At 38.6% G+C, this 12088-nt stretch overlaps 1 protein-coding gene across 1 annotated transcript in view; it reads right to left on the reverse strand.

The window, feature by feature from the left end:
* The window catches only part of NEK11 (NIMA related kinase 11), a 215290-nt gene that overhangs the window by 80545 nt on the left and 122657 nt on the right, over positions 1-12088 (reverse strand). The window contains exons 9-11 of the mRNA XM_065399194.1: positions 9938-10057; positions 6906-6999; positions 5887-6025 (exon numbers count right to left, since the gene is read on the reverse strand). Coding sequence (XP_065255266.1) covers positions 5887-6025; positions 6906-6999; positions 9938-10057 — 353 coding nt within the window. The remainder of the gene's footprint in view (positions 1-5886; positions 6026-6905; positions 7000-9937; positions 10058-12088) is intronic.

Here is a 12088-nt window from a genome sequence, read left to right on the forward strand (position 1 = left end):
TCAAACAGAAGAATGAGAGCAGAAGCTGCATTACATATCTGATCTACCTACCTACCTATATGGGCCAAATTCACACTGGTGGCAGAAAAAGGCACTAGTTATACTCCCCTGTACCAGGAAGGCTGATTGTGCTTCAAGGAGACTTTTACTCTTATTTTATATCAGCTTGTGCCCTCCTCTATAGATAAATTCACAGTCTACTCCAGATGCAGCTGTACGTGTTTCAATTCACTCCAGATGCAGATGTATTTCACTGTTGGGAACAACTGGATAGATAAGGAGAGTTTCACTCTTGTTGTGTGCCATCTTTTGTCCTTCCCCACACTAAACTGGCCTCTACTTACCAGCTGTATTACCAGTTTTGTTTTTATTCTGATATACTGCAGTTTAGAGGGAAAGTATATATAATCACAAGACATCTAGCCATACCCAGAAAACATTACACTGCCATAATTCACATGATACAAATAGGGATGCTTTGTTAAATGAAACACATCAAAGAGAGAACAAAAAAAGAATAGTAAAAGCTAATCAAAACTTCCGAAGATAAGGGCTTTCAAAAACAAAAAGCAAGTCCATATCAGCCAAATCAGCCCAGGTGGTTGTTCTTCCTTATCATCATGAGAAAATGGGGTGGTCTTTGAAACATGTATCTCCAAGTTATGTACTTGCAACAATAGAGAATATGCATACAGGATTACCCCAATACACATTTGTCCCCATAATCTACAAAATGAGTTACTTAATATACAGGGGATATAAAAAAAATAATTAATGGATATGGGCTGGAAAACTAGTATTTCTGGATGGGAAGTGCAAAAATAAACACATGCAAGGGGAATTTAGGCAGCTACAATGCAATTATCTGAGTTGAAATTTGGCCAGGACATGAAATCTATAGAAAAACTAGTAAGATTGCTGGCTTTAATTTTACTGAAATTGCAAGTTGCGCAATGGTTTAGTTGAGTTCCTTTGTTTTCTTTTTTCTAATAGATCAGAATAGAGTTCGAATACGATAGTTAAAACATAACACGAGTAAACGCAACATTGTTCATCAGCAATATTATATATAACTTAAACAGAAGCAAATAATAAATATTCAGTTACTTTAATGTTAATACTAACAGTGATTAAATAAAGAGCAAAGCATATGCACACAATCCCAATGTAAGATTTTGTCTAAAGTTTTCATGCCTCTTTCTTTTAAGCAAAGAAGTTAGAGATTATCTGACAATGCAAAATATTCTCAGCTGCTTTGCCTAGCCTGTTTTAAAGTATTCAGATGATGAATGACTCATTATTTCTCAGAAAAATAAGATTGGAACATCAACATTTCTTACTGAATACTAAATTGAACTATATTATACTTCTCTCCAATAATCTCCAATTATCCAAGTTAATTGGGGCACTGAACTTGGAAGCCGTTATCAATACTAAAAGAATCAATTCAGAAGAAACTAAGTTACATGGAAACAATTTCAATAACAAAAAAATTGTTTTATAACTCATTAATTATTGTTTTATAAATCATAAATCCTTTGCACTTATTCAGCAAATTCTACACTTTTGAGTGGGCAAGGATGCAGCTGATCTACACTGACCTGGCTACAGCTGGCTGAATTGTTATAACTATCAATGATTAATAACAATGTTTCTTTCAGGAAAATACCCCAAAGCAAATTATTTCACTCTCTTCGGCGACACTGCTGCCTCCTGGTAGAAAGAGGAAACAACCTGTTAATCCAGACTGGTGAGTGAAGATGCATTAATTTTAGCGACAAAAAACACTTATGGCAATTAAAAAAAAAATCTTCTGATAGTTTTGTTAACTTCCATTGGCTGCAGGGCATTCTCACTGAACACCTACCATGTAAGCACTATGTTTTACACACTGCAAACCTTTAAAGAAAATTGGTCAAAATGGCTAAATCTTCTGCTACAGCATGGGCACAAAAATGCACCTACATATTGGGGCTGTACTGGCAGAATCCTACAACCTGCAGACTCAATGGAATACAAACACATCTGTCCATACACCACCTAATTTACTAGTGCTGAGAGCTGCTAGGGTTTCTTATGCCTACATCAGAGTGAGCTCTCCTAAGCCTACAGGTTAATGATTCAGGAAAAGAGAGACCTGTCCACTCCCTTTTGACTTTCCAGTGAACCTTGACAACACCATGGCAGGCACCTTTCAAATGCTTCCCATCTCTACCAGCAAACAGACTGCAAAGGGAGAGGGACACAGATGCAGATTCCAGCAGGTAGTTGAAATAAATTCTGCATAGTATACACAGTGAGGGTTCTCTCGTTCTGGGGTCGGTATGCCTAACGATGCTTCCCAGAAGCCAGACTCTTTTCTAGCCTGTATTCCCATATTGTAGAAACTTGCCTATGTCGGCAATTTTGCCTCCCAGTGCACAAAGGGGAGTAAATATCAGAGTTCGGGAGATATGTTTGTTACAGACACAACTTCGTCCCTTTATCTCCTTTGCACAGGAGCAAAGAACTTGGCTCATTAAAAGAAAATCAGCATAATTTGTGATTCATCTCATTTGTCACTTTTACTGCCTATCAGGCTAAGACTGAATTCCCGTCTGCTCAAGTTTAACCAATATATTTGTATAAGATTTTCAAAGTGCTTTCTGTAAGCTAGAGCCCATATTTTTCTCTCTTTAGCTGCGTTCTGCATTCTCTGTTGAGCAAAAGAGGGTGGTACAGAATATGTGCACAAAGCCATTGAAGTAGATAGGGGAAAATGACAGAACGTCAAAGCATACTGGCAGTCACAAACCGCTCTAGCTTAACAGTAGACATCTGAACACTTGGGTTCAGGAGTCATGCTCTGAATCAGCTGCAGTCCCGCGAGCCTCAGATGGTTCTGCAGCAGCCCTGGTCCCTATGTGAAAGGAATAAATTTCCATAATTCATCTGGATGGCGTAGTAAGGAGTGAAATGTTGGAGAACTAATTTAAATCTTCTCTTGTTTAAAAATAATATTCAAATTGCCATCAGCATCCTTCTATATAGTGGTGGCACTAGGCATAAGTAGACTAAGCAATTGCTTAGGGCCCCAAGAAGCTAAAGGGGGCCCTGATTCAGCATTACCCCCAAATGCTGTTCATCTTATTTAACATGGACTTTTTAACAAGCGGATTACTATGTGTGGTGTTGAGAATTTTTTGGTCTGTGGAGATAACATATTTTTAGGGGGTGGATGAAAGGGTAAGGGGGACCCCAAAATATTCCTGCTCAGGGCCCCCAAAAGGCAAGCATCACCTCTGCTTCTATAGACAGTGTAAGAAGCTGATTATTTCTTCACAGTTCTGGAGAATTATGTCATTTTACGGTTCACTGTCTGTGTGTAACCTGATTTTGAACAGTAGCATGATGTAGAGCCGACGTGACAACTAATGTGTTAGAAATTTTAAGAAGTGTGGCTTTCTCTGCATCTAGCTCTACCTGCTACCAGTTTGCAGACTGTAGTGAGCATTTAGTTATCCATACAAGACCCCATTCATCCTCTGAAAAAGAAAACTGCTTGAAGAATAAATTGGTCAGTTCTTTGTAATTGCAGGTAATTCCTGTGCCTCATATGCATACTGGTGATAGTGAAGTGAAAATCATTCTGACAGGCACACTCACAGGTAGACTAGCTCCCTTCATGAAAGTTGCATTAAAGGTGAAAGCAATTAACTGGTGTGGATTTCTCTAGCAAGCTGAAGCCTCATTTCATGCTTGAACTGGTGATCACCAATGATCCTGTGCTTGTTCATCATTTTAATTAACTTCAACGCCTTGGGTTTTCCCCTCAGCTTTTAGTAGATGTACCTAATACTTCAAAAATTTGATTAAGTCTCCATGCCACTTAGAACTGAGGTATTAATTAAACTCAATCTTCCAACTCTTATTGGATGATCTCTCCTAGTGGAGTACAAGTATTTCATACAGTCATCTGGATAAACTTTCAATTAAAGCATAAGAACCTCAAAATGTCATTGTATAAACTTGTTCCAAGTTTTTTTTTATTTTTGTGCTCTATAGTATATTGATACAAACATACATTTTATTGTGGAAATATAATTTCAGCAGAAAATTGTAACTTGAAAATTAACAGCAGCTGGCCAAACTTTTGAATGACAGGGGTATGAAGTTAGGTAGTGTTCATATGCTCTCAACCAATCCTTATCATAAGTACCCATCAGATTTATTTAAAACGGATTAACTCTAAAGATAGACATAGATTTCCTCCCCGCTCACATGCTGTTCTGCATCTGCTTCTCCCCTGGTACACTCCCACTCACAGCCTCATTTCCATTGCTCCTTCTTGGTCTCCTATGTGCAACTGTCTCTCTCCCCTGGACATACTTTCTAGCAGCTGTGTTCTCTCCCACACAGAGTGTCTCTCTTGATACTATGAAAGAGCAAGCCAACCGTGTTAGGCATAAATGCTGCTACATTGAAAATTAAAAGCTATTTTCTATTTTTTAAAAGCAATTTTGATGTTCCCAATTTAGGTTTTTTAATGTATCTAAATAAAAAGTTAACATTTAAACCAAGAGCAACGAATGGAAAGTAGTCTCAATAGTTTTCAATATTAATACATTTAATGCATACATTTACCTATAAATATTACATAAATATAGAGATATCTAACAAACACACTGTTTTAAGAGGCTGTAATTCACAGTCAATATGTCACTCTCATTAACCACAGAAGTGATTTATAATTTAATTAAAATCTTTGAACTTTTCAGATATATCCCTAGTTCATATATTATTTACATGAACACTTCATATACATGCTCCCTTTTTTATTTTTACACTTTATGGGCTTGATCCAAAGCCCACTGACTTCCAAAATTACATCTCTTCAGTTTGACTTGGACTTTGGTTGTTTCAGTCCTGTTCCCAGTGGAGAGGCACCCACATCACAAAATCCGCCACTACAACTAGCCCCTAGTTGGAAGTCTCAGCAGAGAGGCCAATGACTGAATAAGCATGAAGACTGAACTACTTTGATCCTCGAAGCAATTCCTTACAGATCACGGTTGAAGCAAATGGGTTGGAAACTTGCACTGTCCCTGTCCTGGCTATAATATGCCTCTCCTGTGAAAAAATGGAAGCCTCCGGTCCCCAGGATTTTTGACCATTCACCAGTACAACAGGCACACAGAAAAATACAGTATCTGCTTTCTAAGCATTAAGAAGCAAAGTGAGCTACCATTCTAGAAAGAAACAGAACACATGTGTGTGCTGTCAGAAATATTATACTAAAAGAGAGTACGTTACTCTATGTAAAACTTTATTTTCAGTGTGCCAGGTATGGAAGCCTGAGTTTTCCCTTTGCTCATTCATCCACAAGCAAGGTATATGTTATATAGATTTTCATGACCCCAGGACAGTGACTAAGCATTTTAGGCCAATACAGACAAGCAAGGCTCAAAGGTTTTTCATCTGCTTTTCTCACTGTGATACAATTTTTGTGTAAAATCCCATCACACATACAGTTGATTTGCAGCTGGGAAGATGACTACTGAGCATAATGCTGTTCCACATCAGTCACCTGAAGGTGTGAAGATGAAAGCTGTCCACTTCTTAACCCAGCCCCTCACTTGGAGATGGAGTTCACCACCTTTTGATACTCCCAGCTCCCCTAGGCTCAAGAAACATAAACCCCTCATGTTTCTACACTGCAGTCCCATATTCAGCATCCATCCTTCCTTCTCTTGTAGATTTTTAATTCCTTAGCAACCCTGATCGATTTTTACTGAAATTTCTCTGCTATAGGTTAACCAAAGGAGAAAAAAAATTAAAACTTGCCCTGTTTATATGAGGTTTCAAATAGAAAGTGGATTAACTTGCAATACAGTTTCAAACTCTTACCGTGCTCCACAGGTTCAGACATACAGAGCCTGCCCGGTGTCTCATTTTCACTTGGTTCTTTATGTCCTATGGATATGTAGTCCAGTGCAGTGACTGGCTGAGACTGAATCAGATGCTTTGAAGTCTGCTCATCAGATTCCTTATTTGAAGCAGCATTAATAAATATAATCAGTTAGAAACCTCAGCATGACCACAGTGTAACAGATACTCTGATCTATACAACTGCTGGGTACTTGTAATGAGCAATCACTTTTTTTAAAAGGACTTTTTAATCATTTTTTAAAAAACTGATCACCAGCAATTGTTATTTCTTAAAGACAGATTAAACATCACTATTTCACTAGAGACAGTGGGAAACAGAAACATATTGGCATGCCAGAGAGAAGCTATTAAATGCTAAACAAAAAGGCATAATTGCTAGGATGCGCAGATTGACTTTTTCAAACTATCTTTGCTGCATATGTGATGAGCTGCAGAGCTGGTGCTAAACTGACTTATTTTCTCTTGCAGATAGCTTCAGGCCAAATAAAAGCTTGCATGGGGAGACACTCTGAGACTTCCTTCTTACTAAAGGCTGGATGGAAAATTCAAAGTAATCTTCTTAACTAACTAAATAAAAGGAAGCAGCAGCCCTACCAAAGTATGGTATTTTAGAGATTACAGTCTTAACACTATCTTGAAAATGAATTTATTTTGAACTATGACTTCAAGTGTGGGGGAAGCAGAAACAGGCAGTAGAGTCCAAAATTTCAGTGCATATGTTTGGTTTTAAGAATTAGTTTAGGAAAAGGAAATGATGCCATGGGACTGATAAAGACATCCATTGAAGTGCACCTGAGTTACTGAAGGAACTTTTTCTCAATACAGAACCAAGTTCGACTGAGTTTTCTAGATTTCTATGCACAACCCAAACTACATATCTGGGGGCAGGATTTGGTCCACAATACTGTAGAAGTGTGAGAAACTGAAACTGTAGTTTGAGTATGTCTGAAATACCCTAAGGGTGAGTTCATACTTACATGAAGCACATCTATACTCAATTGCTGAAAGTTACGGGACCTCAGTTCTTGCATTCTTTTGAGGTTTTCTTGATATTTTTCTTCTGCCAGTTGTCTATAAATAAAGAGTACATTTATTCAATTTTATGTATCACAAATACCATGCAGGAGTTTCTACAAGGTACTACTGCTTATTACACATAAATAAATAAATGGAAAAGTACATTCTATCAGCCACATGCTCAGGTGTGCACAAAGGGCCTCTATTTATCCAGTGGGTCTTGTGTGGATGCATCTAGCAGAGAGTTTAGTCCTTAGTTACAGAATTTATAAAATTTATCTTGCCTGCTTTGTATGAGTGTCATGAGGTACCAAATTGTTGGTTTATACATGAACCTGGTCAACTCAGAAGAACTTAAATACTGTTGCCTTGATTCCACCAAGTGCTCTAGGGAAATTTTCATCCCAAGGAAAGAGAGGCAGTGTTTTCATATTCAGACAATTGTGCCAGATATTCCCCATAGGAGACTGTACAGTAACTCCTTACTTAACGTTGTAGTTATGTTCCTGAAAAATGCGACTTTAAGCGAAACGATGTTAAGCGAATCCAATTTCCCCATAAGAATTAATGTAAATAGGGGGGTTAGGTTCCAGGGAAATTTTTTTCACCATACAAAAGACTATATATATATATATATATATATATATATATATACACATACACACACACACACACACACACAGTATAAGTTTTAAACAAACAATTTAATACTGATACACAGGATGATGATTGTGAAGCTTGGTTGAGGTGGAGGAGTCAGAAGGTGGGATATTTCCCTTACTGCTAAATGATGAACTAGCAATTGGCTGAGCCCTCAAGGGTTAACTCTCTCACTCTACAAGGCAGCAGGAATGGCGGGAGATATGCGCATTCCCCTTTAAGTACACTGCCTTGTTAATTAGATCCACTTGCTGAGACCATAGCTGCTGCAAGCGCCCTCCGTCCTGAGCCCTGGCATGTCCCCCCACTCTATGGAAGATGGGGTAAGTGGGGTGCAGGAGCAGGGGGGAGGGGGACACCCTGATATTAGCCCCCCTCTTCCTTCCCTCCCTCCCTCCCAGCAAGCAGGAGTCACGGGGAGCAGCTCCAAGGCAGAGTGCAGGAGCAGCACATGGCAGTGGGGGGAGGGACACAGCTGAACTGCAGGCAGCTGCTGCACAGGGAACTTAGGGGAGCGGGGAGCTGATAGGGGGGCTGCCGGTCCACCCTGGTTCCAAGCCCCACCAGCTAGCTGCAACGGGCTGCTCTTCCTGCAAGCAGTAGACAAAGCAGGCGGCTGCCAAACTACGTTAGAAGGGAGCATTACACAACTTTAAACGAGCATGTTCCCTAATTGATCAGCAATGTAACAACAAAACAACGTTAACGGGACGACTTTAAGTGAGGAGTTACTGTATTAGGCATATGCTAACTTGGCAAATCCTCTGGGCTCCATGGCTATGCTCTCTTCTCACTCACTTTTGGAACTGCACTAGCTGACTGCAGGTAGCCCACTTGAAATGGAATTGTATCTTTGTAATACCTCTACTTTCTCTCCCTGGTGCATTAGTACTACAGTATGCTCAGATATCCCAGAGTTGAATCTAGGCCAGTGTTTTAATTTCATGATTATGAATGGGTTTTGAAGATGACTATCCTCTTTATGCTACTGAAGAGATACATTTATTTTATCTGCTGAAACATGAATTAAAAAACTGCCATTCTATACTGTTTCCTAATCCCAATCTACAAAATACTCAGTGGCTTCTGTAATCCATTATTTATGATTTTTTTCTATACATTTGCAAATTGGCCTCTCGTAGTTAAGAATATTATCAAAGATTTTAAGCAACAGCCACAAGTCGTAGCAGAGATGGTGACATTCCAATAGCTGTTAGACAGTGATTGTGTTTTCAGGGAGAACAATTTCTATTGGTATGAGAATTCCTGTCCATATAACAGCATCATCATCTCCAATCCCAATTGTAATTTTAACCCCTCCCTTACACTAATTTTGATATATGTCAAATAGGCAGAACAAATGCTGATTCAGAATTTTTTTCAAATTGGGATTTAATACCTCAGCTATTTTACTTGTTTGTAGTCTTTGTTGTAATCGGATGTCATTACTAAATTAAGATGCATGCTTGCTTTGGCATGATCTGACTAAGATGCTGATCCCAATGGTCATAAACAATTAACCACTCCATTGTACATTTATAAATAACAAAATAAACTAGACTGAACTTTGAGAGACTGTTTTGAAGAGGATATTAACCTTGAATTCAAGGAGGTGGTGCATCTATGATTTTTTTTTTCACTTCAAATAAAAAGAGTTGCAAATTTTTTACTGGTAAAAAAATCGAGATCAGCAACATAATAAATTCTTCCTTATTTTATAGTGGAGCCTTGGCATTCAAACATCACTTCAAGGTCCTCCTCACGTTCCTCTCATGAAGAGTATTCACTGTATTTCAAAGACTCTCTCTTATGACCCATCATGGTCTCAGGAAAAACTCTCTACTTAGAGTTTTTATACCATGCCCATCACCATTGTATCTGCTCACTTAATAAGGCCATTACCTAACATCTTTTCTTTTAGGACTATTAATTTTCTGCCCCTCTACACAAATCCCAGCGGCCAAAATGACTGACAGTTTCCTCCAAACCTGGACTGCCAGTCAAATCCAGGTGGCTGCCTCGTCAGAGTAGTGGCCTCAACAATTCATTTAAAAAAACTCCACCTTTTATATAAATGAATCCGAAAATTACGTACTCATTTACTTAGTAAAAAAGGCGGTGTCTGAAGTAGAGTTTTGGGCTAATGCGCTGACTTTCCCCCCCGCTTCAGCAATTATTCTTATCTAACTAATGTAAAATCACCATTCACCCATCAGTAGCTGAAGAACCTGCATAGTGTTTATATGTCAACTGTTTTCATTCTTGCTTTCCTGGCAAATTGCACAGGTGAAGGAATGCATGGTGAAAACACAGTGTTAGTTATACATCTTACTTAAGCTTCTTTGCTTTCTCATCTGCAACATTTAACTTCCGCAGCCTCATTCGCTCTCGTGGAGTCATTTTCTGCACCTCAGACAGTTCCCGCAGAGTTTGCAAATGGATTTTTTTCTGCCTAGAAATAAAAGAATGCAAGCCTCTATTTATATAAAAATGTAAACAGCAATATTTAAATTACATCATTGTGATGCTGAGAGATGTTGACATTCTGAGTATAATAATGAGGAAAGCATAGGTAATGTAATGGACTAAACAGAGATTTGCTTACTTACAGTAGTGTTATATCAGACTTATTTTCATTATAAAAGTATGGAAAATGCAGACCTATAAACCCAGAACATTTTGCATGAACCATTTTAAATATTTCATAAGAGGACAGACCAGGGGTTGGCAACGTTTGGCATGCGGCTCGCCAGGGTAAGCACCCTGGCGGGCCGGGCCAGTTTATTTATCTGCTGATGCGGCAGGTTCGGCCGATCGCGGCCCCCACTGGCCGCGGTTCGCCGTCCCGGGCCAATGGGGGCGGCGGGAAGCCACGGCCAGCACATCCCTCGCCCGCGCCGCTTCCCGCCGCCCCCATTGGCCCGGGACGGCGAACCGCGGCCAGTGAGGGCCGCGATCGGCCGAACCTGCCGCGTCAGCAGGTAAATAAACTGGCCTGGCCCGCCAGGGTGCTTACCCTGGCGAGCCGTGTACCAAACGTTGCCGACCCCTGGGATAGACAAAGTGAAATTCTCAGTACTTTATTCATACAATAATAAATATGGAAGCACACCTACAAAAGTTACAGTCTCGTCTCATTCAAGATATCACAAGCAGAAATTCTGCCTTTCAGTTTAAAATTAAAGCAACTGATAACAATACCAACCAATTTTTTTAATAATCAATTTTAAACCAGTATAAAAGAAGAAAATGTTAATGCTCCTTTAATGAGCTTTTATAATAGTCATTTACTTCCTTGTAAATGCTGTCTGCTGTTATTCACTTCCTGGTTCCACAGAATAGTAGTGGCTTTTTCATGGCTCAAATGGTTTTCATAGATCTCCCCTGAAAGCTAAGCATGAATTACTAACTCACCTATTCCAGATCTCAACTGTATCCATAAACACAAGAGACCAATACATGTCCTATGCTTGAAAAAACTGTACAGATCCCAGACTATTTTACAGCCTACAGTGATTATAAAAATGCAACTGCAGTCATACATTATGACTTCCCATGTAAACCAAAAGTTTAGAGTATTGGAATTTATGGTGCGCAATATTCATTTCAAATTGTTACTCTTACTCTCAAGATTCAAGATTTAGCTTCTAAGTCATCATCTACTTTGATCATCTAAGAGCTTAATTTTATGTCCCAATAAATCACATAGTTCCCCATGGCCTATTATCTTAGGAAACATCAGAATGTTTACAATGCAGGTAGAGATATTTTCACCATATTTCTCAAATGTTGTCTATGGAGGAAAATATTAGAAGAATCTCAGTGGTATTGGGAAACATGACACTGAAGACAAAGACAAGAAGATTTCAGTTATTAAGCAATTTGGAACAAATCCTTCAAGAATGAATAATTTAGACATATTTCTTATGCATTATAACAGAGCTGGGATTCATAATACAAAAACCTCTGGGATAACAAAGCCATTTTTCTTCCAAGTTGAAAGCGAATTTGTAGAGCTTTATGTTCATTTAAATATTTAAATTTATGACTTGGGTAGAACTGCAGTAAACTGTTATGGACTTTTATTAGAAAACATAAAGCTAGGCTGGGCTTGATATATAAACAATTCATGGAAAGAAAAAAATACACAGATGTAGAATGACAAAGTGGTTGGGAAGGATGTACATTGAGCAGCTCCTGGCAAGGACTTCCAAAACTGAAATACAGCTTCAAGTTTATAGCAATTTATGATTATATAGCCTTCAAGTTTAAATTGTTGTCCTTTGACTTTTTGATTGACAACACTTTCCAGAGTTTTTTTTATCTGTCTCTTTGGCATTTTGCTTAACAATCGCAATACAGATTTTTAATGATCTCATCCGAATTTTATTTAAAACCTTTATATATTACTGTAATTAGATTCAGACATATTATTTTCATACATATTCTGAAGACTTAACCCAACTGACTCAAGATATAGCAT

Source organism: Emys orbicularis, chromosome 2, assembly GCF_028017835.1.
Source record: "Emys orbicularis isolate rEmyOrb1 chromosome 2, rEmyOrb1.hap1, whole genome shotgun sequence".
Lineage (NCBI taxonomy): Eukaryota > Metazoa > Chordata > Testudines > Emydidae > Emys > Emys orbicularis.